At 36.7% G+C, this 26,771-nt stretch overlaps 8 protein-coding genes across 19 annotated transcripts; 2 read left to right on the forward strand and 6 right to left on the reverse strand.

The window, feature by feature from the left end:
* Positions 1-287: 287 nt before the first annotated feature.
* On the reverse strand, positions 288-1,493 carry LOC120012526. Its single transcript, XM_038863972.1, has 3 exons — positions 1,189-1,493; positions 808-871; positions 288-550 (listed from the first exon to the last, which is right to left on the reverse strand). The coding sequence occupies exons 1-3, from the start codon at positions 1,462-1,464 to the stop codon at positions 378-380; spliced, it is 513 nt and encodes a 170-aa protein (XP_038719900.1). The 5' UTR covers positions 1,465-1,493; the 3' UTR covers positions 288-377.
* Positions 1,494-1,837: 344 nt separating this feature from the next.
* On the reverse strand, positions 1,838-9,010 carry LOC120012519 (potassium transporter 2-like). Of its 7 annotated transcripts, none has more exons than XM_038863955.1 (12): positions 8,690-9,010; positions 8,284-8,529; positions 7,637-7,684; positions 7,104-7,183; positions 6,699-6,933; positions 6,375-6,620; positions 6,235-6,288; positions 4,886-5,146; positions 4,054-4,106; positions 3,824-3,941; positions 3,385-3,639; positions 1,838-3,164 (listed from the first exon to the last, which is right to left on the reverse strand). In XM_038863955.1, the coding sequence occupies exons 4-12, from the start codon at positions 7,140-7,142 to the stop codon at positions 2,047-2,049; spliced, it is 2,379 nt and encodes a 792-aa protein (XP_038719883.1). In that variant the 5' UTR covers positions 7,143-7,183; positions 7,637-7,684; positions 8,284-8,529; positions 8,690-9,010; the 3' UTR covers positions 1,838-2,046. The 7 variants fall into 7 exon arrangements, with proteins under 7 accessions (XP_038719883.1, XP_038719882.1, XP_038719881.1 ...); XM_038863954.1 differs by having other exon boundaries at positions 8,284-8,539; XM_038863953.1 differs by having other exon boundaries at positions 8,284-8,570.
* Positions 9,011-9,583: 573 nt separating this feature from the next.
* On the reverse strand, positions 9,584-12,147 carry LOC120012525 (high mobility group B protein 7). Of its 2 annotated transcripts, XM_038863970.1 has the most exons (6): positions 11,938-12,147; positions 11,660-11,818; positions 11,371-11,461; positions 11,202-11,291; positions 10,478-10,522; positions 9,584-10,122 (listed from the first exon to the last, which is right to left on the reverse strand). In XM_038863970.1, the coding sequence occupies exons 1-6, from the start codon at positions 12,009-12,011 to the stop codon at positions 10,051-10,053; spliced, it is 531 nt and encodes a 176-aa protein (XP_038719898.1). In that variant the 5' UTR covers positions 12,012-12,147; the 3' UTR covers positions 9,584-10,050. The 2 variants fall into 2 exon arrangements, with proteins under 2 accessions (XP_038719898.1, XP_038719899.1); XM_038863971.1 differs by lacking the exon at positions 10,478-10,522.
* A 1,001-nt stretch (positions 12,148-13,148) lies between these two features.
* On the reverse strand, positions 13,149-15,372 carry LOC120012522 (WEB family protein At2g40480). Of its 3 annotated transcripts, XM_038863964.1 has the most exons (3): positions 15,031-15,372; positions 14,270-14,552; positions 13,149-14,149 (listed from the first exon to the last, which is right to left on the reverse strand). In XM_038863964.1, the coding sequence occupies exons 1-3, from the start codon at positions 15,262-15,264 to the stop codon at positions 13,356-13,358; spliced, it is 1,311 nt and encodes a 436-aa protein (XP_038719892.1). In that variant the 5' UTR covers positions 15,265-15,372; the 3' UTR covers positions 13,149-13,355. The 3 variants fall into 3 exon arrangements, with proteins under 3 accessions (XP_038719892.1, XP_038719891.1, XP_038719890.1); XM_038863963.1 differs by having other exon boundaries at positions 13,149-14,549; XM_038863962.1 differs by having other exon boundaries at positions 13,149-14,552.
* Positions 15,373-18,179: 2,807 nt separating this feature from the next.
* Positions 18,180-19,039, forward strand: LOC120012078. Its single transcript, XM_038863329.1, has one exon. The coding sequence runs from the start codon at positions 18,343-18,345 to the stop codon at positions 19,033-19,035; it is 693 nt and encodes a 230-aa protein (XP_038719257.1). The 5' UTR covers positions 18,180-18,342; the 3' UTR covers positions 19,036-19,039.
* A 129-nt stretch (positions 19,040-19,168) lies between these two features.
* LOC120012079 lies at positions 19,169-22,010 on the reverse strand. 2 transcript variants are annotated; one of them, XM_038863330.1, is made up of 4 exons: positions 21,527-22,009; positions 20,660-20,795; positions 20,082-20,145; positions 19,169-19,530 (listed from the first exon to the last, which is right to left on the reverse strand). In XM_038863330.1, the coding sequence occupies exons 1-4, from the start codon at positions 21,831-21,833 to the stop codon at positions 19,384-19,386; spliced, it is 654 nt and encodes a 217-aa protein (XP_038719258.1). In that variant the 5' UTR covers positions 21,834-22,009; the 3' UTR covers positions 19,169-19,383. The 2 variants fall into 2 exon arrangements, with proteins under 2 accessions (XP_038719258.1, XP_038719259.1); XM_038863331.1 differs by lacking the exon at positions 20,082-20,145 and having other exon boundaries at positions 19,396-19,530; positions 21,527-22,010.
* A 721-nt stretch (positions 22,011-22,731) lies between these two features.
* On the forward strand, positions 22,732-24,257 carry LOC120013723 (BTB/POZ domain-containing protein At3g56230). 2 transcript variants are annotated; one of them, XM_038865635.1, is made up of 3 exons: positions 22,732-23,111; positions 23,378-23,579; positions 23,674-24,257. In XM_038865635.1, exons 1-3 carry the CDS (start codon positions 22,894-22,896, stop codon positions 24,127-24,129), a joined length of 876 nt encoding a protein of 291 aa, XP_038721563.1. In that variant the 5' UTR covers positions 22,732-22,893; the 3' UTR covers positions 24,130-24,257. The 2 variants fall into 2 exon arrangements, with proteins under 2 accessions (XP_038721563.1, XP_038721562.1); XM_038865634.1 differs by having other exon boundaries at positions 22,732-23,103; positions 23,403-23,579.
* A 567-nt stretch (positions 24,258-24,824) lies between these two features.
* Positions 24,825-26,341, reverse strand: LOC120011693. The gene is made up of 4 exons (XM_038862788.1): positions 26,172-26,341; positions 25,428-25,556; positions 25,151-25,321; positions 24,825-25,037 (listed from the first exon to the last, which is right to left on the reverse strand). Exons 1-4 carry the CDS (start codon positions 26,253-26,255, stop codon positions 24,948-24,950), a joined length of 474 nt encoding a protein of 157 aa, XP_038718716.1. The 5' UTR covers positions 26,256-26,341; the 3' UTR covers positions 24,825-24,947.
* Between the last annotated feature and the right edge of the window lie 430 nt (positions 26,342-26,771).

The following is a 26,771-nucleotide window of genomic DNA, read 5'->3' on the forward strand; positions in this document are numbered from 1 at the left end:
TAAGATATTTTTGGCTCTTATACTCTTAGTCATCTATTAATTTGGCTTTTTATGGAAATTTCATTTCGGTGCAAAAGTAGGATCTCTAACAAATAATTTAACTTTTTTTTGGTGATTATCAATTGACATCATGCTTATGACTCTCCTCACATGGTTCCAATGAATCAACCAAAAATTACTTATCACATGATACCGAATTGGATGAATTGTTTATGTCTTTATTTTGCGCTGGTATGAAAGAATTCTCTTATTTCTATATATATAAAGGGATGTTCATGAGAGGAGTCTAGAATACAAAAGAGAACTTTCTTCTTCGTACCAAATCATGTCATTGTTTGTCAAAAAGAGGAATTTCAATCTCTACAACCCCTCCCCATTCATCTAAAGAAAAATCGAGTGAAGAAATTCCCTGAAGAATTGGGCTTGTCCAAACAAGCCACATGAATATATCTTCCAAATTTGTCGACTTGCCTTGGCTCACCCTTTGTGTCTTTCTTGCAAACTTTGCATGTTTTATCAACCCACCCTTCTTCCACATATTCTCCGTCCACTAAATTCAACAAGCCAAAATTGCAAGTATTAAACCCAAGAGGGAAACAAAAATGATACTTATTCTTATGGGCTAAGAGGACCAACAGGCCCGGCCCACCCAAGCCAAATAAAGGGCCCAATTTGATTGTTGGTCCGGGCCTGGGCCTTAGTAAATAAAAGTTTGCACAGGCCCAGCCCCACATTACCAAATACTATATTTTAGTTCCTAAGAATGTTTTCTTTGCCTACAGAGTAGATATCAACGAAGTAATGTACCATCAACGTAAGACTTGAAGAAGTCCTTGTATGTTCCTCCAATTTTCCTTCTAAGAGCCCCATACTGCAAAACAATGACAAACACTGACATTTAACTATATATATATATATATAGGCTCCTCTATATATGCTTGTTTGTGTGGTGTCATAAGCAAGAACAGTGAAGAAAAAAAAACATAATATGGTTAATTTGGAAGTGTATGGTATGTATGTATATACAGTTATGATAGAGATCTCAACAATAGGTATCCCAGTTATTCGAGTTATACGCATAGGATTTCATGTGAAACCCATGAATTCATTTGGATATGTGCATCCAAATGAGCACCTGGGATGGGATACCAAGTGTTGACATCTTTATCATTTTCGATGTATATATACCTGTTCCCTGGTCATTCTCTCACCAGTCTTGGTGGCCTCTCTGGCCTCCTCAAGAAGCTCAGCATCCTTTTCAGACCTAACTTGGGAGAAATCAAGAGCTTCTGTTATGCTACTAAGCAAAGACTGCTTCTCCTTCTTTGGCTCTTCTTCCTTCTTCTCTGACATGGCCAAGACCCTAAACTTGTGGTTACCCCTCTTAAGCCCATGATTAGTGAAATCCTTGGAGGGCATATAGAAATTATGTGAAGGTGTTAAGGGAAGAGTCCTGAGACCCATCTTAGCTTTTCTTTGCTTAGAATCTATTCATGTGTGAAGAATTGCTTCTTATACATGTTGGTGTGGCTATGGTTGTTCTGCCAATTAGAACCACTAATTTTTATGCTGCATAGCTACCTGCCACTCAGAGGCTTTGGTGGTTAAAGGAAGACGACGTGGCCCTTTGCCATGCTATTAAAATTGAGAGGAGCTCTTTCTTTTTTTTTTGACTTTTTTGGTCAAACATAGTTAGCACAAATATCTTAATGTGTTGGAAGCAAAAAGATAATTAGGTTCACAATCTTGATGTTGTGATGATGCCTAAATATTAACATCAACATAAAACTTTGAAATATATAAATCATACTTACTATTATTAATGTGGGTATTTCCGTCTCGAGAATAGGATATGCGTCTCAAATTAAAGCTATGAAACAAGTCACAGGCAAATTAACATGAGATTTATCTCTATTCGTAGAATTAGAAGCTTTGCGTAATTTGCTTCTGATATCGATAAAGCTACTTAGAATTATATATATATATATATATAGAGAGAGAGAGAGAGAGAGTTTTGAGCAAAGAAAACTAAATATAATTTCATGCTCATACTACATAAACCATGCCAACCTCTAGCAGTGACCCTGGAGGCACCTTGAGTGCAACATCTGGTCCCCTGCAATTCCTTCCAAGGAAGTTGAACCCAAAATTGAGAGCCAGTCTCTTCAGAAAAGATGATCCTTGTTTTGCACAAACATGTGAATGTCCAAGTATAAATGCAGTACCGGCTTCTCGAGCCGCCAAGAGATCTCGCAGCTCTTCTCGCACTTGCAAGTCCACTTCATTCTGTGAGTCGGTTTCAGACTCATCGTCAATGGCAAACCTCACTCGTTTTTCTAACCTAACAGCTTCCATTTCTATAACATCTGTTACACTTTCCATGCTTGGGAACCCACCGGATACACTGGCTGGCTGCACACTGTCTTCCAACTCAAAAGCTGGTGCGCCGGAGAATGCAATTGTTCCTATAACTGCCAATCTACACTCATTTGATGATGCATTCGATCGCGGTGCATCATCATCAGTGCATGAATTTCGTCTGCTTGTTCTATACCAATCATAGCGGATGAAGTCAGCCAGCTTATCTACAAGTTCAGACTCAAAAGAATTAATATCCTGGTGTACGTCGCGGTATCCATATCGAACAATGCATCTGTAGGACCGATGAGCAGCGGGACCAACACGACCAACAAGATATCGCTCCTCTTGGGGTATGTAGGGTACAGGTACAGATTTCACACACACAAAGACAAGGATCCTATGGAAGGCAGGTAGGTTGGTCACAAAGCGAGAAAAGTTGGCAGGGATGCCAGAGGTAAGCTCAGTGAAAACCAGCCCAATGCCAGGAACTCTAGCGATTCCCAAGCTCGGACCCAAAGCCAAAAGCCATTCTAGTGATACCTTGTTGTGAAGATCAAATTCGTACTTTTTTATGGTGGCGTAGTGCCAAACAAACATGATGGTCATGAGGAACAGAGCTAAGAGGATTGGGAGCCATGCGCCTTCTGTGAACTTGGTAAGAGAAGCTGAGAAGTAAAGCAATTCAATGGAGCCAAAGAAAAACAGGAAGCACAGAGCCACAATAGGGGGCTTGTGCCAACAGAGGATGATAACAAGAGATGTTAGACATGTAGTAACTAGCATCACTGTCATTACGGCTAATCCTGCAGCAGATAAAATATAAATCATCAAACTTTAATCGATAAGCCTTTTCATTTCTCTTTAATCTCCTACTATAAATATTCTATAGCAATTTTCTTTCAGCTAAAAACAAAAGTCAAACTGAATAATCGCCCAGCAATTCAATGGCAGCCTCCAGTTAGAATGAAGGCCTGAACTCGTAGTAGTTATGATTTCAGCAAGAACACACAATATGCAACTTACCAGATGCATTTCCCAAGTGCTTCGTGTCTCTAAATCCAATGGTCACCGCAAGGCAGAAGATCATGAGCAACCAATTGATCTCAGGGATGTATATCTGGCCGTGTATCTTGTCTGAGGTATGAATGACCTTCACTCTTGGAAAGCAGCTGAGTGATTGGCTCTGGTTAATGATAGAGAATGTACCACTGATGATGGCTTGGCTACCCACAACAGAAGCAAGAATGGCTATTATTAGCACTGGCCATCTCACACTGTCTGTACAACATAATTAATCTGTCATTCCTTTTCCAAAACAGATAATATCATAGTCAATTATCCTAACAGAACGAAAAAATAACATTCAAACTGAGCGGAATTCTAATGATAGTTCGGTACCCTATATAATTAGTAGTTACTCTACAGCAGTCTCCTAAGAATTTAATGCACTGTAATACTATACCTGGTACTGAGATATAAAATCCGATTTGATAACTGGTGGGGTGATGCTGTGACAAGTAAGCAGCTTGTCCCATATATGCCAATATCAGCGCGGGATAAACCAGAAAGGTGAAGGCAATCTCCAGTAGGACCAAGAGTAAAAGCTCTTTTAGTAGGAATTATCGACTTTCCTTCAACAGAGAAGCAGCTAAAATAAAAAAAATTTTAATGAAGAAATAATGTTCCAATTACCTGAATTGCAGCGTATGAGAAGTGACCAAGATCAGCAAACATTGCCTCCGAGCCTGCAAGCAAAATAACGCATACGATTGGAATCAGTTGGTACTTGAATTATATAACAATTAATCAACTTCATAGACATTCGTCCTGGCCAGATATCAGACATTCAAACTGTAAGATAGCCATTAGTTTGATGAGACAAATATGGACAGAATTTTTTGTCTTAAGGTGGGTTCAAGTTAAAGATCCTGAACAACAAACTGATGCCCGAATTCTTTTATTTTGCAAGGACATTGGTTTTTGTAGAACTAGGCCTGGCTGATTTGATCATGGAAGAAGGTCAAATCAACTAACCGATAGAGCACCCCCGACAGACAACCAGAGTGCATGAAGGCTAAGATATCAAAATCTACGACAAAGCAATTAACTAAGGTCATATGTAATTGCACTCTTAAACTAATAAACTTTTATTAGACATCTAACTACATGGATTACCAAAATAAACTGCTTGCATTGCCAAAGTACTAAATAATTCTATTTTCTAAATCAAGGAGTTGTATGAGAACATGTAGTTGGGAAAATGCAACCATATTCAGGTCACAACCTCATTTGCTCCTTTACACCTTTTACACAAGTAAAGCAAATATAGGAAAAGAAAATTGCAGCAGAAGCTAAGCTAACAAGTATTCTTAGACTTGCTTGTTGGAGGTTTTGTTCATGTTTGACACTATGATACCTGCACTCTTGTATTTTTACACCAGACGTCAACTAAAACTCATAAAATGCAGAAACCAAAGAGCACAGCTTGACAGGAGAAGTACAATATGTGTTTCCCCAAATATACCTGTTATGCACAATAGTATTCCACCCAAAGACATCCACCCTCCTTTCCGTGTCTTCTTCAAGAACTTGAACATGTAATATGGAGAGAGAGCTTGATAGACACGTGGGTTCCAATGTATTATGTTATATAAGCCAAGAGCACTGATACACAGTAGCCATATAACCACAATTGGTGCAAAGAGAAATCCCACCCGATGAGTGCCATAATGTTGTAATGCAAAGAGACACACTATTATGAAGCAAGTAATTGGAACCACTGCATCTGCAAATGTAGTAGAAGAGTTAAGCTGAATGCAACAGTGCTATTTCAGTTATATCTATGTGAACTACTTGATAGACCAACAAGTTCGCACAGTACTATTTATAAGGGATGTGAAAAACGCGATCATGTTGCAAGGTAAAATGAAATAAGTTTTTGACAAGCAAACTTGACAGTGGCTTATAACAGAGCTAAAGCCAAAACAAAATACTAATAACTTGGCCGGCTTGGAATTTAGTACCTTTCCCTCTATTCTTTGAACAATGTATATTTGCTCATGTGGACAAGCAGAAAAGACTCAAATATGCATTTAATACCTGAGTTTGAGTACAAATCAAACATATTTTTTGAGGCGCATTCCATATGTTGCAACCAGTTTCAATTGCTTTGCATCTGTTTAAGTTAGTTGATGGGTCTTATCTACAATTGTGAAAAATGTCTTAGGGGTATTCTATCACCTCCACATTTCCAAAAAAAAAAACAACACTATTTTACATTCTAAATTGCTCCTCCATGTCATCAATTCAAATCAACAACTCACTTGTATAACAACACACCCATATCCCCTAAATTATGTAAAGAAGCAAAGACCAATGAATATAAAAGGACATGACACTTCCAGTCCACAAACTGAGCACTTTGGATGATTCACACACTTCCAAGACACCAGCATCATTATCCAACTGGGTACGAATCACTAACTAGGTGGACCCCTCTCCCCAATTACAATTTTCAATGGCTAAAAAGAACATTTCTTTATTTCAAATAGTTTCTATTGATTTTCCAGAATTTTCTGACATTAGTTCAAGATTTTTATTTCAATTGGACAAACTAAAATTTGCAGAACAAACTAAAAGCCAATTTACATTAAATAATCTAAAGACTTTATTATATCATGACAAGCCTGCTCTTGAATGATCATTAATTAGGACTCTGCATAACATGCCATTGAGTTTTTAACTCAATCAGATTTCAGCTTAGTCAGTGTTTCAACTGATCATCTTCATACAAAGCATACCACAACTAAATGTTCTGTGCTTCCTCCCACTGCAAACATTCAATGCATTTGAAAGAATAAATGAGAAGCTCACATTGGTGATGCTCCTTAGACATGGAAAACTCAAGTCCGGACACAGCGGAGAATACTGCCAAACAAAGGGTGGTGTATGTTAAGCCAAACAATAAGAAAACAAAGGTAAAGTATAACAATTGCTACTGAACAGAAGTTCACCAGAAATAGCTGGGGTAAGAAGCCCATCACCGATCACCATACACGTGCCAAGAAGAACCAAGATTAGTAAAGCAGTGTGCAAAAACTTATGCTTCTCAAGGTACATTTTCACCTTTGAGCTGCTCTTCTTCTCTGGAGGGTGCTCTAGTTTATATGTTGAGAGTGCTTCATCAGAAACTTGTCTGTTGGGCAGAAGACTTACTTTGGCATGCCTGCATATCAACGAGTACAGTGCAAAAGTACCACCTGCCAAATTGTGTTCAAATGGCTCAAGTCAATGCTAAAATGAAATACATAGCACTCAATTCATTATCATACACTTACCCTCTCCATTATCATCTGCTCGAAGGACAACGAAAACATACTTAAATAAGGGAACTAAAGTTAGGGTCCAGAAGACAAATGATAAAACACCAAATATCTCTTCATTTGTCTCCGAATGTTCAATATCTTCTGCAAATGTGCTCTTGTAAACATAAAGTGGGGAAATGCTCAGGTCCCCATACACTACTCCAAGGCTTTGATAAGCTAAAAGTAACAGTGTCTTCCAAGAATCCTTCTGCAAAACATTTTGACATGCAATTCAGTGAAACAAATTCTACAAAATTTCGTCCCTCATATATATGTGCATATCAATTTACAAAACTGATTGACAGCAAGTTTAAAAACCCATTTGCAATGAAAAGTTTAGATCAATGAAATTGTGATCAATAATTTAAATGCACAAACCCTTGAAGTATCCCAACACCTCCCATAATCAAGATCCATGGTAACTATGCTTCAATCATCACAATGAATTTGCAACAGATCTGCACTTGAACAAGAGAAGTTGATGTCACAAAAATGAGGAGAGAGCAGAGCTTTCTCATGAATGGAAATCTATTCGTATCATATCCCTTTATTAGGCACAAAGAGAAGATACATTAAATCTCATCAAATGTCACTTTTCCCAAATAAACCCACATGACATCCATACCTTCCAGATATCTCTTTGAAAGATGAGCGCATCTTTATGAAAATTACAAGATGAAAAAGAAAGAAAGAAATATATAACACTCAATTTCAAGTTATGTCAAAAACTTTAACCCATATTGACAAAGGGAAAAAAGGCACTAACTGTCCAAGCAAAGCAACTATAATAATAGAATTATATATCATTATTGTAGAGGGCCCTCATTTTTTCTCTCTGCACCCCTTTATTATGCATATATAAAGCTTTCATTCCATTTGGGGTTTGATGGAGAGGACAAGAAAACTGATACCTCCTTACTCATTATTGCTCTTCAATGTGTAGCAGTTGTGGAGCTAACCTAAAAAAGGACGAAGATGAGAAACAACAATGTATATAATGTGTACAAATATATATATAAAGGCACACCCAAAATTGCAATTGCAATTATTTGACAGAGAGAAAACAGAAGAAAATTGGAGAGTACTCGGTGATGGCCACGAAAAGGCAAAATCACGTGACTCAGGCATTCAACAACAGTTACATTTGCACATCCATCACAAACGACAAAAAACAAAAAAGCTGCCTTTGGAAATAAAGCCGATTTTTGAGAACCAGTATGACCAACCCCACCTTCTCTTCTCTAAATATTAATAACAAAAAGGAATCTTTTCTGATGGGTTATCCTCTTCTATGAATTTCCAAATCTCCACCAATCTGGAAAAAAAAAAAGCCCTTTCATTCTCTATCTCCCTCAAAGCTTCTGTTTTTTTTCCTGCCTAAAAACTGTTGACAAGGCTGCTTGGGGCATTGAAAATGGGGGTAAAGTGTACTCTTATTGTCATTAAAGTAATGGGTTTTGGTGCTTTAATACCAAACTCAATATAACTTTGAAAGGCAAAAAAAAAATCTAACTAAGCACTCTTAACAGAGAAGACAATCACATGTTTGATGACTCACCAGAACCAATCTTCCACGAATTGGGTAAAACTAAACCGACACTAATTTGAGGAACCATGTGAAGCACAAGAGCTGAACTTGCTCCAGTCCAGATACTAATGAAAGCTCCTGCCTTTATTAGGCCACCTCAGGGCAACATTAAAACCCGTTATTCTTTCAGTTTTCTACACCCTTTGAGCTTCCCTTTCAAACCCATTGTGTCCTTTGTCCCTTTTTTAGCTGAAACAAACCTTTTTGGCTGCCCACCTTGCATCACCTTTCAAATTGTCACATTACAGCTCATCCAACTATGCACTTGTAATATTGATCACGACCACAAGAAGAAGAAGAAAAATCTTACATATTTATACTTGTAAAAACATATATCTAAATGGGTTTGTAACTATGAGCTCACATAAATGTTTACCTCGACTGTTGAGCAAAGCAGAAGATAATGTAGTGAAGGACAGATCTAGATAGGTTTCATTCGACACTCCCCTTAGTGAAGAGCAGAAGATAATGTAGTGATGGGCAGCTCTGGGTGGGTTTCATTCAACACTCCCCTTAGTGAACACACCATTTCTACTGGGTTCTATCCAAAAAAATTGGATGCGAGCATGCAAGGAAGATTTGGACTCTCTCCAAGGTGAAATGAACAGACAAAAAGCTATTAAAAGTTGTCCACCAACCGACAAGGACGAATGTTGCTCAGTGAAATTTTGCACACCAAGGGAAAACGTGGACAAGCTGGGTATGGATTGTGGAGGAGAATTTGTGAGGAAAAAAGGGATATGGTAATATTAATAATTAAATTAATTTGTACGCGTGAGGATGAGGGAGAAAGATTGCATTTTTAATAATATGTAAAATCATCATGTTATTGGAAGGAGCACCCTTTTGTAGTTTTCTATTTGTTTTCAATTAAGAGGATATGAGAAATTGGGTTCACAAATCACAGGGTCAATAATGTGTTACGAAGGAATTGTCAATCAGGATGGAGTGAGACCAAAGAGTTCTTAGTCTAGTGATAACAAACACTTCAATACTAGTACTTATAAGTAAGAGTTTAAACCTCATACATTAACCATATTGGACTTTTAATTTGGTAAGAATGATAGATAAAAGAAGGTGAAGATATGTGTGCATATTTTTTTTCACCCTTTTGGAAGGAGAACAAGTTGATAATTATGGAAATGTGACTTAAAAGAGGATTTGGTTTTGTCAATCCACTGTTAGATAACCTGATAAAATAGTGAAATTAACAGCAATTCACTCATAACGTAGAAAAAGTAAAAAAAAAATTCATGGTAAAACCAACTTCTACTGAGAACCAGAAATATGCACATGATGGTAACAGGGATATTGAACAAGCCCTACCAATAAAATCTATGAAATCCAAGCCATTAAATTATGTTTTGGTTCAAGTAGCTAATAGCAGGAAAAACTCCTTTTTCAACAGAGGCATATGCTTACATAAGCTTACAGCAACAAACTTCTAATAGACTGGAACAAATGAGTTTCTTTCAAAATAAAATTTCAAGACAAAAATATGGACAAAAGGCTTCTTTGAATCCAAGCTTCTCACTGCCTCAAGCTGATATCTGATAACCATCAAGACCCCAAAATGTGAAAAAGCTCTATAGAGCAAGTGGCAGACTATTGGTAAGAACCCTAAAGGGCTAAAAGCATCTGTACAATAGCCAAATGACTTGCCTTTTGCAAAGAGGTAATGGCAAAATTTCTCCACAAGATTCTTGTCGATATTATGGTCCAATCATCCAAACTTTTTCAATAAGAAGAGGAACCGTCGAGGAAAATCTTCATTGGTACTCCTAAAGAATCCGCATCTGTACTATTTCCCTGCATTGTATTAAATAAGTTAAGAAAACTCATAGCACAAAAACATAAAACGTAGCAGAATAATATGTAGCAGATAGGTGTTAAGCAGTCGAATTGCTATCTAACTCGAATTCACGCTTCAAACCCACGAATTATTTTCAAGAAAGGGACAGAGAGGAGTTGCTAGAGGTGTTTAGCAATCAAATTCACCAGACAGTTTTCAAAGATTCAAGAGTCCTCGTATGGTCATGGTATTAATGGGACAGTGTTCGCTCGGACAAGAGGTAATCAGAAATTGATGCGATAAATAAAATAAGGGAAAGATATCCACTAGCCCAGTAACATATTACGACTTCTGAATCTCAATTGGACAAACCTGATCACATTTTCCAACAGTCGCTGAATCCGCCTCCTGATCAACCTAAGAATAATCACCACGTAATATAAGCACTTGCATGGAGCAAAGAAAAGGCTTCTCTCCAAGAAAAAGATAATATGAAGAATCGGTAACGGGAGAAAGGCTAAATAGAGAAACTAATTCAACAGAACTTAAAAATTAACTAGGACAGAATGTTTTGTCATGGAGAACACACACAAAATATTAGGTACAAGGAGGACGTGTTTATTGAACCAATGCAAATCACAGAAACAGAAAATAAGACACCCCATCTTGCATGTAAACACTACCGCACAATTGCAATAATGAATAATCACAAATACCATAAAGAATCACCTCATTCAATAAACCGCACCAAAGCATTTATGGAAGCTAAGGGTGATTCAAACTTACATATTCTACCATGTTTAATTATTGACAAACAAAGCACACCACCTGTTATGTCCATAAGTATCAGCATTTTAGACAAGTATCTTTCTTTTCAGATAGATATCCAAAATAAGTATCAAATTGAACAATCCAGTCCAATATTGCAATGTTTTGCGCCATGAAATTAATATCACAACTGCATAAACATAACAAGAAATGATATATTATGTGTAAATGTAAGCTTGAAGCCCATGTCATGGCAACTCTCAATCTAATGAGTATTTAAATTACATAAGTATCTAATTTGACAGTGCTGATCAGCATATTCAAATACCTTTATCATATAGGCAATCTCTTCCAAACGCAAGGCTTTGGTGTTTGCTTCGTTCACCACTTCAGCTTCATAGACATAGGGTTGTCTCTCCTAACATGACTTAGAGGAATAACATAATCACATAAAGAAATAAAGAATCAGATAAAATAATCAATGTATGAAAAACCACCTCCTCCGACATATTCTTCCACGACTCAAACCCGCATTGATCAATATCAATGAATTTCCCATGCTTGCTGCAGATATTTACAAAGCTTTCCCTACAAATCCAACCAAACAAACATGATTTACTCCCCATTTGAAATGCCCCACGCTTATATAACACAAATCAATCAGCATTTTATTATATCAATTCCATAACAAAAGATAAATACAAAATGTAAATGATGTCATCTCAAGCAGTATCACAAATTGAATCAATTGCAAAGTTGTTAATGTAATCAGTTAAAATTTAATACATGAATAGCCGAAAAGCCGATCTGGGTTGATCGTTGCAGCTCTGATCAATCACATTTTGTTTTGCACAAACACCTTTGAATCTCTTCACCTCCTCCTTCTCCGTCTCACACTCGTGCATGTCAGCCAAAGCCACCGCCACAGAAATACCACACCCATCGCTAAGACAGCATACATATTTCAGTAATCAAACACCAAAACAAAAACTGCAATCGTACAAAAAAACAGAGGAACCAAAGTAGATAAATATGTCAATATAAGCATATTGTTATTGTTGTACCAGGGCTGGAAGGCGCTTCCGTCCGGAGCACGGCGGATCGCACGGACCCGTTTCCTGGGTCTTGGGATTCCCATCAAAGTGGCAACCTTTTCCTTTGAAACCTCTTCAACTTCATCTTTTGTGATAGGTTTCCATCAACAGGTGAAATTACAGCTCAAATAATAAACTCTCTTAAATCACTTTGTGGTTCTTGCTACCCTACACCCGGGCTCATTTCACTCCATGGACCAGGGCTATTTTGCGCATTCTATTTTTCAAAAAATAAGTGGAATGGTGTGAAATTACGAATAACTGAATAAGGTATTATTTCTTTCCATAAAAAAGTACTTTTTTCACTTTTATGAAAATATTTTTTTTCCAGGAAAAAAAAAACAGAAGAGGTAATTGTCAAACATATTACATCCCAGTGCATTTTAGCTAGCTTTGCTAATGTGAGCCAAAAGTATTTCGCGGGACCAGTTGAAGCAAAAGACGTTTCCCGCGATACAAGGCAAAATGATTTTTAATATTCAAAGAACCAACCACAAAAGTAACACAGATGGGCATGAGCTTTTCGTTACCGCCTGTGCCTGTGGTAGTGAGTAAAGGTGGTGACTAGTGAGTTACTGAGTTCAACTTATTTGTCCAATGGAGTTTTTTCAGTCACCCTGTGGACAGAATGCTCTGTAACTGTAATTGTTTGATAGTTGTGGGACGATTACCATGTATGGCGGAGTTTAATGTGATCGTGTCTTGGATGGATTTCTCATACAGAAAATATATGCATGACAATTATGAGGTTTGAATATTATATTTCATATTTGGGTTCAAAAATCAAATATCATTGTCTGTGTTGGATAGACTTGAACAAAATTTGGGTAAACTCGTTTGATTATTCATTAATCGGGTCCCTAAGCATATTTTCTAGAGTGAAGACCCACAAATACGCATGTAATTACCTCTCATTCACATGTAGATTAGTTATTATTGGACCAGAATATCATTATGTTTAAGCAAAATGATTGTTTTGTTAAATTAGGTTTGATTAGAAATCAACTTTTAGCCTAACGGTTTTGAGTGAGTCTTCTCTCTAAGGAGGTCGTGAGTCTGATTCCTATATTTGAGACCATACAATTCCTAAAGGATTTATGTTTTCAGTTTTTGGTGTAAGATTAGAATACTTACTTAAATTCCACTGATAAAAATTAAAAAAAAAGAGAGAGAGAGAAAAATGGAACAACAGAAAAAACAAATTCCATTACTGCAATGCAAGGCAGAGAAAAAGTACAATAGATAATTGTACAATTCTTAAACAAACAAATGAATGATAAAACAATATCGAATACACATGAAAACAGCATAATAAATCAAGCATAAATCAAAGAACACCAATTATTCTGCAAACTATCAATCAATCAACCAACCTTAAATCTTTCCCTTCAATCATGCATTTTCTTTCTACTCTGTTTTGCCAATACTGGAAGAGAAATGTGGATGAACCCAAACTTTCTCCTTTGTCCAAAGAATTGCTTTGTATTAACATCAACTCCAATATCTTTCTCTGGTTTTGGGTGAAATGTGAGATCTTCTTTCAGTTCCTGAAGCATTTGACTCAAAGCTACTCTCTGTCTCTCAGGAGGAGCTCCTTCTTGTACATATTCTTCAGCAAGTACTTGCTTCTTCCTCAGCACATCCCGCATTGACACCGTTGTTCTCAAAACCGGCTTCGAATCATCATTAACATGATTCTCTGAAGAATCGATGACATAATTGACAGGCTCACTGTACAAGTCCTGATGGTAGTTTGGTGGGTTGAAATTGCTGAACCTTGTGTCATAATCATGCTGAGGAATCCAATTTCGCAGAGCCTCTTCCGCCGCGAATTGTTTTCGGTTTGAAGTTTCTACTTTCTGTAGAGCATCTTGAAGGGCTTGTTTGCTGTTGTTTACTTCTTCTGTTGCTTCCTTCATCTTCTTTAGAATGGCAACTTTAGTCATATTACTGTCACTTCTCTGTGGCCTAGTATGTAAGACTCTGTTCTTGGGTTGCTCTGTTTTTGGCTCTGGCAGGACAAACCCAGAAAACTTGCCATAGTCGTTGCCCGATAAAGCATTGATTTCTGCAATAGCAACTGCTTCTGCTGCCTTGGCCGCTTCCTCCATCTTCCGGGCAGCGATCAGCCTCAATTGAGCTGTTTTTACGCCGACATTGGCTTCGTCGAAAGACTCTGCCCCTGCAAACTTGGAAGTAAGACTCTGACAGGTTTTCTCAAGCAACAATTTCTCCTTCTTCATTTTGTTATTCAAAGATTCAACAGAAGTTTGGATCACACCAAGATCGGTTATAGTTTTACCGAGGTTCAATTTGGCTTGCTTGAGATCCATTAGAATCAAATCAGGAGAAGATGAAGGGTTGTTTCCATAATTAGGACTGGAAATGGGAGCGTAATTAGGACTGGCCATGCATCTGATCAATGCTTCGTTTTGCAGTTGACGCTTGAACTCTTCCACAATCTTTTTTGTAGTTCCAAGCTCTTCAAGAACATCGAGGGTTTCAAGTTCTTTGACAATGAGATCTTTCTCTAACTCTGCTGCTTGCTCCTCCACTTTCTTTATGTCTATTTGCTCTATGTCCTGCTATTTGTGAAACCCACAAATGGAATTACCAGAAAAACACAAAGAAATTAGTCATGGAGAAACCTCCACTATCAACTAAGTTAATTTTGTGAAAAAAACAATTAATTAAGGTGGGCAAAAATGAAAAACAATAAAGCAATTGAGAGCATTATATTGGTATCCATAATTTAAATTACGTAAATAATCCAGAATTTGCCATGTCATGCATGTGTATATGAATGTGTTGCACTGCATGCTCTATCAAATTTGAATTAATAACATACTATTAAATAAATTATTCTCTCAGACTTGTAACCAAACATCACTGGCCTTTTTTGGCTTAAGTATAGTTGAGTTCGTCTAGAAAAACAAAGTCGCAGAGGTATGATGTTTCTACAGTGAACCAATAAATCCAAAACCCACAATACCTTCTCATGTTGCTTGATATATCAATGCAAGCATGGAAAGCAACTTTAAAAAAATGTAATTACCAACTAACCTTGTAGGGCATCCAAGACCCGCTACCACCAAATCGGGTCACAGCTTCTTTGACGGAGCCGAATGGCGGCGAGGTATCAATCTCAGCTCTCATGCTTACCCTCCTAATCCCGGAACCTGGATTACTGCCTCCCGACCCAACAATATCGGATCCCATTTCAGTCCTCACTTCCCGGATACCGGGTGTACCCGGTACAGGATGATCAACAACAAATAAGTCTGGAGCCTCTGCCATTGCCGCTGCTGCTACTTCTTTGTGGCAAGAACAAAGATTGGGTTCTTTAAAAGAAGTGCGGCAGTGGGTTTAAGACTCAGTAAAGTGAAAACGGAATTATAGAGCAGATGAGGGTGATGATGGTGGTTTAGTGGGGATCAGTCACGATTCGGGTGGATCAAAAAAAAAAAGAAAGACAACCCGGGTCCACGGACCACCAAACCGGATTTTGGTACTAATTCTGTCTTGAAGGACAGGATCCGGTGCGGAAAGAAATGTTGCAGCTTTGTTGTGTCCATCGAACTATCTGCTTACACGTGTGAGAGTTGACGTGATTAGTAAAAAGGTAGAACGTATTACTTGTCTACACGTGTGCGAGTTTACGTGAGATTGGATATCTTTTGACGTTGACCACTCCTCCACCTGTGGAGCGTGATTTTCGGATTTTCTTTGAATAGTCCAGCTATAATTGACTTTTGGAAAAAAGTCATATCGACGTATCCTCTCAAAAGAAGTATATGATGTTATAAGTTTATCTCATACCGTCGTTTATATACATTTCAACCTTTGATTCCCATGGGTTTCTTCTTTAGGCTGATTGGCAACTTTGGTTCGAAGATTAGTGCTGCAACTTCTTGTTTCAGTTCTCCTTTTGAGTTTCTCATGTTTGTTTTGTTTGTACAGCAACATCCTGACACGATCCTAATCATCTCTTGAGTGAAAACGATGTTCTCCAATCCCACTCAAGTCCATTTGTATTAGTTCGCAGCTGAGTGAATTCTATTCAATTAGTATATTCATTATTCAAGCATCGAAACTAATAAATAACCCTTCACGTGTGAAATTAAAGGGTGGTCTCGTAGGAGGGTAAAATGTCGTATTCTTTGTGAGATGCATCATCAATTTACTTTTGCTTTTGGGTTTGAGATCGATTTAAAACGCAATTTTTTGTTTGTGGGTTACTGTTTTGATCATAGTTTTTAAACTCGTATCGTACTGACGGTTCAATCGGTTGAATCGCGATCCGTGAGGTTATTAGAGTTTGAGAATTGTATTTGTAATTTCAATTGTGATAATTACATCATATTATATCTATCATTTGTAGTCCATACTTATTATATACTATATATATTATATATCAATATTTATTAATTTAATGTGTATTATAAACCAATGGATCAATCTTCATTATATCGGTTGAATCTCAAAAACCTTAAAACGATTTGATGCACGGTACAATTTTAAAAACTATGATTTTGATGGTTATATTAACCGTATTGTAATTTTACCTATTTTTCAGGTGTAATGTGTCTGTTAATCTTAAAATTACATGCTTAATTGATGATATGAAATGAAATAATGAATTGTCGACTGAAAAGACTAGCTAACGGCAGGTAAGGACATAAAGAGAGAAAAATGAAATTAAAGTTAGTGCTGTTAAAAGCTGTTTATCGCAAAAAAGAGATAAAAACGTGTGAGGACCAGCTGACAAAAGCAAAAAATTGATGATAATTATTACAATTTCTGCTGCTGCTGCGTGGCTTTCTACTCCATTTCATGTAATCATTTGAGTTGTATTTTCATTGAAAAAAGGAATCTTCCAAAGTTTGCTTTAAAACCTTTCTTCTCTATCTTTAGAAATTGAGGGCATATTTTGTGGTTAATTGTATGTCTAAAATAAAGATAGGATGGATAGTTTATGAGCCTATGCATCTGTTCATTTACTTAGTAAGACGCGCGTAAAAATCGTGAGTTCTTAAAGATCTTGAAAACCATGTGATGGGAGGTTAAATTTGAACTTGAAAAAATAGACAATATCCTATAATAATAGTCAAGTTTGAGAAAAGGAAGTCCATTAGTGTTTCATAACACTCATATCAAAAAGAGATTATTTAGCTTGAATGCGGACTATATCTATGTGACTCATCATTTCACTTGGTAAGCTTGACTCCAGCACATAAGTGAAGATGATATTTGTTGAGAAAAAAATCTCACATTGCTAAGATAAAGATTTGATGAGCAATTTACAAGCCTATGAGTCCCTTGATGTTAGTAAGATGCGTTTTAAAATCGTTATAGGTCTTAGAGGGTTTTAGAAGCTAGCCATTTAACTTGAATGTAGGTTGTACCTGTGTGATTTTTTTTGTTTTACTTGGTGGGTTTGACCTCGACCGACAAGTTAAGGGGAGATTTATTGAGAAAAGTTTTACATTGTTAAAATAAAGATTTGATGGACGTGTTTTGAAGCTCATATGATCCTTGTCTTAGTAAGAACGTATTTTAAAGTCGTAAGCCCTCCATGTAGGTCTTAGAAGACCTTGGAAACCCTTTTAACTTGAATGTAACTATATTTATGTGGCTCATCTTTCCACTTTGTGGGCTTGATCCAGCCCACATGTGAGGGGAAGATTTGTTAAGAAAAGTCTTACATCATTGAAATAGAAGATCAGATGAACAATTTGCAAACGTATGTGTTCATTGACTTAGTAATACGCATTTTAAAACCGTGTAAAGTCCTCAAAGTTATGAGATGGGTTGGGTTGGACATTGAAAAACGAATAATATCTTATAATGATAGTTAAGTTTGGACAAAAGAATTCGTTGGTGTTTTCCCAACACTAATACATAATTCAAAGATTATTATAGCACGTTACAAAGGCCCATTAGAATATTTTAATGGTACTCCCTCATTAATCTTTGACCTATTTCAACGGTTCGAATTATATATCTCATTTATGAACATTATTCTTTTAGTTTGAAAGCAATTGCCTTTGAATGTCTCCACCAAAATTGGCTCAACTCATCAGTAAGCTTCACATGCATGATTGCAAGAAAGCCTATCTAATTCCATAAATTTTGAAGCTAACCCACCCAAGTAATTGAAATGACAACTAATTAGTAGCATTATCTTATGAATATATATATATATATAGGCCTTAAATGTCTCTCCACCAAGCCACAACAAGAGTGATCACTCAAATCAAGCCGCATTTGTGGATCTTGAATTAATCTTTGAATTGAATCTCCTATATTTATTTATCATCATCATCATAAGTACTTCTTCTTCATCATCTTCATCTTCTCTTACAAGAGTTAGTTATGTCCAAGATGATGGAGCTGCAAAAATCCCTCCTAATAAAAGAAGATGACAAGTTCTTCAACAGGCTAATGTCCAAAGAATTAATGGCCTCATCATCATCGTCCAACATTTCTTCTCATCATTACTATGTTGGAGCTTCAGGTGCTGTTCCATTCATGTGGGAGTCTCAACCTGGAACACCAAAACATGTCATCTTCTCTGATATTTCTTCTTCTTCTTCTTCTCTAATTCCTCCTCTAACACCTCCTCCTTCTCACAACAACAAATCATCAATGCAAATGGTGAACAACAAGAACAACAGAAAGTCAAAGACCAGATGTTTTACCAATATTTTCCTGTCTTGGAAAAATATTATGTTCTCACCTTCTTCTCCATTGTCTTATGCATCACCATCATCTGATTCTTCTCTATCTTCTTCAAGGTCTTCAAGTTTTATCAAGTCCAAGAATCATCGCCGTCGTTGTCAGTATCAATGTTTTTCATTAAGATCAGGTGATCATGTTCATGACTGTGATGATTATGAGGAGGATGATCATGAACAAGCAGGTGATGCTTCTGGGTTGTCACCAGATTCGCCATTGTGTAATGGTGTCATCAACAAATGCAAGAAGAAGATTGTTATGAAAGGCTATTGCCGTTATGGGAGTGTCAAGAGTGCATTGTTATCTATTGCAGGACGCAGATCAGCCTAATTAATTAGTTAAGCTATGTAGGTGACCCTCATTTGCTAGTTATTTTGACGTCAATCAATATTATGCATGCACTTCTCTGCCTTTGATAGGACCCGCATTTCATAGAAATTTGCTGCATCAAATAGTCGTAGACTAATAAAAAATATAGGACTTCTTGCATCATATTCAGATAATGTGATGCATATTTCTTGCATACAACAGACAACTGTGCAAGACATTATCAAGAAGCTAACAGCAACAATATTGGGTGAGAACTATACCAAAGCAAGACATGGTAAACTAGTCCTAACTGTACATGGAGAGTTTTTTTTTCTTCCCCATCTTACATGTTTTTCAAATGCACATTCCTCAAGTCAAATCATCATCTGATTTAACCTCCTCCTCTAGCAGTTCAAATGCATCAATTTCTGCAAAATACTCTCTTTGTTGCTCAATAAAATCCTTAGGCAAGGCATCGTTGGAATTATCTTGCTTGGATAGTATCCCTCGTGGCTTCTGCAATAAAGATCATAGGCAGATTCAGTTGTTTGGTTGATTAAATTTTAGAGCAAGAACCTAATCTGACTTATGCCACCTGCTCACATGGGAAGAAAGCTTCAAACATATGAACTACATACATTTATGAATGAGTTTCTACTTTCTAGGCCCCATACACTGAGAGAGAATCCCTCCTCAAACAAATTCTGGCCCACCCAAACTGACAGAGAATTCCACTCGAAGAAGCAAAACACATTCTATACAATTACTGAAATCAATTATATTCTGGATGTATAATGATATAGTAATAGTTTTCATTTTAACTGGAGCACAATCACCAAGAGAAGGAGCCACACATGTTCTTTCAATTTATTAAAATTTATTCTATTCCATATTAACAGTGGTCCGTCAATAACGATAAAAGACAGAAGAAACATGTGGGCAGTACTTTTCAAGGTGGACAATTTGAACGACTAATATTGTACAAAATCAATCACCAAGACAGGGTGTACAGGTATTATATTATCAGAAGACCAAAGAATTTGATATCACAAAAGTTTCAAGCCAACCTTTCTATGTGGCACTGTACATGACTTGGATGCACGAGTATTTCCAACTTTATTCATTTTATCCCTGCCATAAGGACATGATGGCAAAGAAACAGGATCAGCAAGGATGGTAGAGAAGGGCGATAATATATAAGGATAGATATCAAAGATCACAGATGTTTAGGGCAGCCATCAAACAAACAGACAAGATACTAACATACAAACAAAAAGATACATGATGTTTAACAAAAGTTCAGTTCACAGTTCACGCTAACAAACAGACAATGGAACTGGCATCCCATATTTAGGTATGCCATTTGCTGGATATGATAGTAAAATTTTAAGCACTTCAATATTCTAGTAGAAAACCATAAACTGGCATGATAATTAATACTTGCAGTAGACAAGTGTTAAACAGATACATGATAATTGGTGCAATAATTCATTATATGTAGGAGTATGAAAAATTATCTATTTTCTTCAATTTTTTCATGAAACTAATTTTCTTATTCCGTCATTTCCCTTCTAATGCGGCACAGCATTTAGGTACAGTGACCAACTAACAAAATACTAAAATCAAATGATTAATTATAAGGCACCTCTTATATTCTGTCTTTGCAGCCGGAGAAAAAATCGTAGATTTGGCAATTTCCTTCCCTCTACTTCTTATTGTACGTGCAGACTTTCTCCGAGTGTAAACTGTGTAAGGCTCAGAATCCTCATGCTTACCGGTACCTAGAGTTCAGACAGACCATCAAAACAGTAAAGCACACTCATAAGGGGAAAAACCATTGGTGATTTCTGGAATGCTTTAAAACTAGTGAGTGAAAATTCATCACGGAACTCCAGTAACATCTGATTTAACAGCATTTCCTGAATTTGGATAGTATCTAACAGACCAAGAACCAAGACCCTTTAGACATGACCAGAGAAGTAAGTGAATAAAATCTTCTTCAGCATCTCAAGCTGATTTTGAAGAGAATATACAATTCGAAACTCACAAACACAACTGAGAACAGAGAATAATCTTGTTAGAGTTGAAACAAAACAGCACCATGCATGAACTGACCCAAAACAGCCCAATTTGGAGCTCCAGTATATCTCACATACCATAAGAACGATCAAGCATTCCTCCACCCACGCTAAAGAGCAGTAAATATGCACCGTTATCACTACTCCTAGAAGAAGATAGAGCCTAATTAATCAGAACAAAGAAACAGGTCCGGCAAACTGTTACAGACCCACAAATCAAAATTCGAAAATGGTGCGTAAATAGGAATTCAGAGTTTGTGGTTCCTTGTTCTAAGTCATATTAAACAAAATCAACCCGAAATTTACAAAAACAAAAACCAAACAAGAACTTTCCACCTGAAAATTTTCAAATCTAGAAGCCTTACACCCACCAAGTCCAATCCAAACTACAAGGCCACCCAAATTCTGTAAGTGAAGAAAAAAAGAACCATTACCAGAAACAGACGTCGATTTGAGCGGCTGAGATGGCGCGGGTGTACGAGGAGGCGGCGGTGAGGAATTAGGCTCGCTAGGGTTTGAGGAGGCACTAGTGCGATTGTTGGTATCGTTTCTTTTGTCGACGGTGTCGTTTTCGATGTCATTCAGGAGTTTCTTGAAGACAGAAGAAACAGGAACAGAGGGTTCAGGTTTTGAGGGCTTGACAACATAAGAAGAAGAGGAAGAGGCAGAAGAGTAGTTGGCGGAGGCGCTGGTGTTGGTTCGATCAGATAGCGGCTTTCTTCTTTTACTCACAGTCTCCATTGTCGATCTTCTCTTAAGCTTCTGACTCTCCTCGAGTACACTTACACTTGATTTCAATTTGTGTGTAGAGGAAGCTATTTCAGTGAATTGGCGGGGGAATTCTGGTTCGAGAAAGCAAGAGAGAATGCTTGGTTGATCTTCAGATTTTTCCAGAGATGTCAGGAATTTGTTTCCTCGAGAGGTAAAGCAAGAAAGAGGACTTTTGAGCTCTGATTTTTTTAATTGGACTGGGCCATGAGTTAATACCCATGGGCTAATCGATAGATGTTCCGATGAGGCCCAGTATGACTTTTAACATTTTCTTCGGCCACAAATCATGTGGCCTTGGGCTTGTAGATTCATTGGTTTTCTACAATACTAAACTCTGGGGTTGGAAATTTCAAACTTTTGCATTATGGAAATTAGAAACAAAAAAATATTTAATTGTTATGTGGGTCCTACATTACATTTATAATTAATGATTATCATAGGTGTCACATAAGATTGGGAGTAAAATTGAGTTTATAAATTGAAAGTCTGTAGCATTACTCATTGAAAACAAATAGAAAAGCGGCCGTCCAAATACTCTCCATAAACTAATTCATAATTAACAATATTATCAATTAATTATTGTTAATTATAAATCAGTAAACAATAGTCAACACATTATTGTGGATATGTAGCCAGGCTGGCTTGCTTATAGAAGACGTGGGGTGGGTTGCTCATATTTGCTGTGTTGTAAGGTTGGAAAGTCCCTTTCTTCTTCCTAACTTTCTGGTTCTTTTCTCCGCACCAACCCACACAATCATTATTAAATCGGAGCTTCTTTCAAATTCACTCCAACCCAACCTTCTTCTATACTTTCCATGCATGCATTGTGAACGCAATCATATGCAGTTGGTCAGTCCATTTAAACTAATTATATCTAAGTATATGACTAATATAATTAAGGTGGTCTAACAAACCTTATACCTGTCTAGCTACCTATATTTATATATACACACAACAGAGGAATGAATCATCATCTTCCATTTCTTCTAATTCTTCCTCTCTATCTCTTGAGTATTTTTTTTGGAGAATAATGGACTGCGTCATCTGTTGCACAACACCAATATTACCTATTCTAAAGCCTCCAAGAAACACCATTTGTGCCGCCTGCTATGAAGGAGCACGAACCGTAATTGCATTGATGGACAACCTTGCAATCGACAGTTCCGATGAAAAAGGAGTTGCCGTTAGAGTCCGCAGTAATAACAATTCTCTGCAGCTTTCCACATCAACTTCTATCAAGGCAAGCCCTTCTTTCTTTATTTTTCTTCTTTAAAAAGAACTTTCTTCCTCTTTTGGTGATCGAAAATTATAAACATCCTATTATAAGTTTTGGTATCCCAATTATATATATATTCTAACCGCTGAGTTGGATGTACATAATTCAAGTGAATTCGTGAGCTTCATATGTCTCACATGATGTACATGAAATCTCGTGCATACAACTCAGAACTCAGCAAATGAGACTGGGATGCTAGCAGCTCGGAGTCGGATCCCTATCATTACTGAAAAATATGTTCATTTTCTTGTCAACCTCATCAGCCCCTTGCGAATCTCCCCAAATGGATGATAAACATGAAGGAAATAGAAGAAGAGCTGAATGAGAAGATAAGCTTTCTCAGTGGCTTCATCTCCTTATTCAGACAACAAATTCTCACCGACATTAAACTAAAGCCTGGCAATGATGAGCCTCCTATACCAGCTCACAGAGCTCTACTGGTAATAATTAGTTAATTAATCAATCATTTCCCTCTCTAATATCTCAATTTCTTTAAAGTCTTGGGTGTCTACAACTTAATTCTTCTTTTTCTAGGCATCAAGATCAGAAATCTTCAAGAACATGTTAGACTCGGACGACGCGTGCAAGACACCCGCCAGCGACACCATATCATTCCAAGAATTGAGCCATGAAGAGCTGGAATGTCTCCTCGAATTCCTCTATTGTGGGAGCTTGACGACAGAGAAGATCGAAAGACATGTCTATTCCCTAGCAATTGCAGCCGATAAGTACGAAATCCCTTACTTGCTCAAGTTCTGCGAGCGACGCATGCTTACATCTTTGGACTCGTCTAATGCTCTTGATGTTTTAGAGGTCTCGGATGTTTGTTCAAACACAACATTGAAGGAGTCTGCGTTGAGTTTCATAGTGAAGAACATGGAGGATGTAGTGTTCTCTCATAAGTACGACGCCTTTGCATCCAAGAACCCACATTTGGGGTTGGAGATTACTAGGGCTTATTTCATTGATTCCAAAAGTAGAAGGAATTGATTGATTAACGCACAACATTAATTGGTTTATACGACTAGATTGTATGCAATGTGTCATTATGGTTTATGTTGTTAATTTTCTTAAAGAAGAAATTCCATTAATCAAAAAGGATTGCAATCAAAGATGAATAAAGCAGCAGCCAATCTATTACGTACACAACCAAAAGGTATGTAGAATCTGATGGGTAGTAGTTTGAACCGAGATCAAATGTCCTCAAGAGTAGAATCATGGGTTTGAGGGATCAATTCACCTGATTCAGAGCCGTTACAATCTCAAAGACATCACCCTCCAACAGAATATGAGAGAAGTTATATTCTAGGTCTAGTTGAATCCCAAAATGGAAAGCAAAAGCCTCAATATATAGTAGCATGGCCACTAGTGTTTAAACACTTCAAAATCTTGAATTGTAACATGTCCAAGATGATTTCGTATAATAACCCCAATCTCCACCTTTGGATCACCAAACCTCCAGGATCCGTCAAAATTGACCTTGATAAATCCAGGGTAGGCCAGGTCCAATGGGAGACCGGAGACTAACATATCACGCGCCGCTAGAATGCTCGACCAAGAAAAAGATGGTGATGTCCACTAAGAGGCCTCCATAAAAGAAGTGTGAGGATAATATTTGGCTTTTAGAATTCTGCTATAGAGGGACTAAGGAAATTTAATCTCCATAAATAAGATATATATTTCCATGGTCATATATCCTTAGGGGCCATAAATATTATAGTTGTTCCGAAAATTCTTTTGAAACATAAATTCAAAATAGATCAATACATATATCATATATGATGATATTGTAGTTTATAAATTACTGATCAATTAATACTTTCACTCCAGCTCTTAATAGCCCGTACCACTGCTTGCCTTACAACTTGAGCATCAACACTTTCACCATCTTCTTCATTCTGCAAATTAAAGATCTAATCAAAAAATATGATACAAACAATATATATATATATATATATATGTATGTATGTAGGTATATGTATAGGGATATAGAAATAATTAACTTTCTTACTTCTCCTCCGACAGCTTCTAATCGAAAACTGTCTGTGCAAGAAACCCTAGCTTCAAGCACATTTAGAGAGAGTTCTTCAAATGATTCCAATATGGAGACAAGCAATCCCGGGCAACTCTTATCTGAATATACATTAATCAGATAACCCTTTTCTAGGGTTTCTACTGCAACCTACAACAAAAGGCAACCATCATTAATTAAGATGAAACAACAATTAATTAATTAATTAGGAAAATTCAGTATGTATATTTATAAATTAAAGGCATACAATTAATACCATAGGCAGAGGGTTCTGGTCATTGCAAGTTTGTGCCAAAGCCTCTACATCTTGATTTAGTTTTTCTACCTTTTGTTTCAGGTCTTCAATGTACTTTGATGCATCTATGATTATTGAAGTTTTGCTTTGCTGCAACACAATGGACAAAAAGTACTTGTAAATTAATTATTTGTCCAATGGCCACTTGAGCTCATCATTTTTCAATGTTTAATCTCGTAATAATTGTTATGTACTAGAAAATTAATTCATTAAAACCATGATTCATCAGAAAATATACATATATGAATGCACATATATATATATATATATATATATATATATATATACTAGAAAACATAAGATAAAGCAATGATTCATAGTTCACATCTACTAGAAACTTAATTAAAGCAATGATAAGGAACACATAAAAAAAGAGGGACCAAACGTATAGAATTTGTACGTATGCCCATCAGACAGTTGGATCAGTTCTAAACTCGAATCGCCAGTCCAGCCCATTCCACACTGACAACAGTTTAGACCGGGCACCCATGCGGGTACAACCTCCCATGCATATAGACCTCCTTGTGTATATACTTATATGTGGAACAATTAATATATACAGGTAAAAGAGAGAGATTGAATGCTGTGTAGAGACTAAAAAATTAAAAAATAGAGATTGGTTTTCTTTGATTATATGAATATCATTCCTGATAATTGGAATAGGTAAGAGAGGCAATAGAAGGAAAGGAATGAGAGGAATATTACAGCGTGAGAATTAGTAATGGAACGAAGAAGTTGCAGCTTCTCATGCAGTACTGCTCCCGCTTTCTTGTTCTCCCTAGAAACCATTGTTACACTTTACTTCTCTCTTTCTCTTTAACTGATCAGCTTTTGCTCTCTCTGTGAGACTGTTTTAAAACTTAGAGAGAGAGAGAGAGGGATGTATATATTGAGCTCTCATATGACTACTGAATCAATTTCTTTATAATAATATACATTCTCTTTCAACTTACCAAAAAGTCCCCCGTTAAGAAAAATTAATTTTGAAATAACTATTAATACTTTGAAATATATATATACTAAATAATTGAGCTAAAATTAATTACTATAATTGATTTGGGCATATATATTTCTAAAGGGGAGAAAAAGTGTACTGCATCTAAGAGAAAAATAATATTTATGATCATTATGCCTATGGGCTTAAAATAGTAAAAATAGTATATTTATTGACAAAGCTTTTTGTTTTTGACAACATTTGCATTAGTCTTGTGAGTTCTATACATTTTTAATTATAGGTAAAAAAAATCAATCTAACATCTATATCCCGCGATTACCCGCAATTAGAATGATTTATTCCCAGTCAAC

Source organism: Tripterygium wilfordii, chromosome 13, assembly GCF_013401445.1.
Source record: "Tripterygium wilfordii isolate XIE 37 chromosome 13, ASM1340144v1, whole genome shotgun sequence".
Lineage (NCBI taxonomy): Eukaryota > Viridiplantae > Streptophyta > Magnoliopsida > Celastrales > Celastraceae > Tripterygium > Tripterygium wilfordii.

What these genes read in the sequence shown, in the direction of transcription:
- LOC120012526 (XM_038863972.1), bottom strand. Translation starts at nt 1,464, where the DNA reads ATGGGTCTCAGGACTCTTCCCTTAACACCTTCACATAATTTCTATATG. An exon ending in AGAGAATGACCAGGGAACAG is followed by an intron (nt 872 to 1,188) that starts GTATATATACAT and finishes ATTGTTTTGCAG; the next exon opens with TATGGGGCTCTTAGAAGGAA. An exon ending in CTTCAAGTCTTACGTTGATG is followed by an intron (nt 551 to 807) that starts GTACATTACTTC and finishes TGTTGAATTTAG; the next exon opens with TGGACGGAGAATATGTGGAA.
- LOC120012519 (XM_038863958.1), bottom strand. Translation starts at nt 7,142, where the DNA reads ATGGATCTTGATTATGGGAGGTGTTGGGATACTTCAAGG. An exon ending in ATTTTATATCTCAGTACCAG is followed by an intron (nt 3,640 to 3,823) that starts GTATAGTATTAC and finishes TATGTTGTACAG; the next exon opens with ACAGTGTGAGATGGCCAGTG. An exon ending in GCACTTGGGAAATGCATCTG is followed by an intron (nt 3,165 to 3,384) that starts GTAAGTTGCATA and finishes TATCTGCTGCAG; the next exon opens with GATTAGCCGTAATGACAGTG.
- LOC120012525 (XM_038863970.1), bottom strand. Translation starts at nt 12,011, where the DNA reads ATGGGAATCCCAAGACCCAGGAAACGGGTCCGTGCGATCCGCCGTGCT. An exon ending in TCGGCTTTTCGGCTATTCAT is followed by an intron (nt 11,462 to 11,659) that starts GTATTAAATTTT and finishes TTGGATTTGTAG; the next exon opens with GGAAAGCTTTGTAAATATCT. An exon ending in CTGTTGGAAAATGTGATCAG is followed by an intron (nt 10,123 to 10,477) that starts GTTTGTCCAATT and finishes AATACAATGCAG; the next exon opens with GGAAATAGTACAGATGCGGA.
- LOC120012522 (XM_038863962.1), bottom strand. Translation starts at nt 15,264, where the DNA reads ATGGCAGAGGCTCCAGACTTATTTGTTGTTGATCATCCTGTACCGGGT. An exon ending in GGTCTTGGATGCCCTACAAG is followed by an intron (nt 14,553 to 15,030) that starts GTTAGTTGGTAA and finishes TTTCACAAATAG; the next exon opens with CAGGACATAGAGCAAATAGA.
- LOC120012078 (XM_038863329.1), top strand. Translation starts at nt 18,343, where the DNA reads ATGTCCAAGATGATGGAGCTGCAAAAATCCCTCCTAATAAAAGAAGAT.
- LOC120012079 (XM_038863330.1), bottom strand. Translation starts at nt 21,833, where the DNA reads ATGGAGACTGTGAGTAAAAGAAGAAAGCCGCTATCTGATCGAACCAAC. An exon ending in CAAATCGACGTCTGTTTCTG is followed by an intron (nt 20,796 to 21,526) that starts GTAATGGTTCTT and finishes TCTGAACTCTAG; the next exon opens with GTACCGGTAAGCATGAGGAT. An exon ending in GTACAGTGCCACATAGAAAG is followed by an intron (nt 19,531 to 20,081) that starts GTTGGCTTGAAA and finishes TCTTTATTGCAG; the next exon opens with AAGCCACGAGGGATACTATC.
- LOC120013723 (XM_038865635.1), top strand. Translation starts at nt 22,894, where the DNA reads ATGGACTGCGTCATCTGTTGCACAACACCAATATTACCTATTCTAAAG. An exon ending in ACTTCTATCAAGGCAAGCCC is followed by an intron (nt 23,112 to 23,377) that starts TTCTTTCTTTAT and finishes CTGAAAAATATG; the next exon opens with TTCATTTTCTTGTCAACCTC. An exon ending in CAGCTCACAGAGCTCTACTG is followed by an intron (nt 23,580 to 23,673) that starts GTAATAATTAGT and finishes TTCTTTTTCTAG; the next exon opens with GCATCAAGATCAGAAATCTT.
- LOC120011693 (XM_038862788.1), bottom strand. Translation starts at nt 26,255, where the DNA reads ATGGTTTCTAGGGAGAACAAGAAAGCGGGAGCAGTACTGCATGAGAAG. An exon ending in CCATTACTAATTCTCACGCT is followed by an intron (nt 25,557 to 26,171) that starts GTAATATTCCTC and finishes ATTGTGTTGCAG; the next exon opens with CAAAGCAAAACTTCAATAAT. An exon ending in TAGAAGCTGTCGGAGGAGAA is followed by an intron (nt 25,038 to 25,150) that starts GTAAGAAAGTTA and finishes TTTAATTTGCAG; the next exon opens with AATGAAGAAGATGGTGAAAG.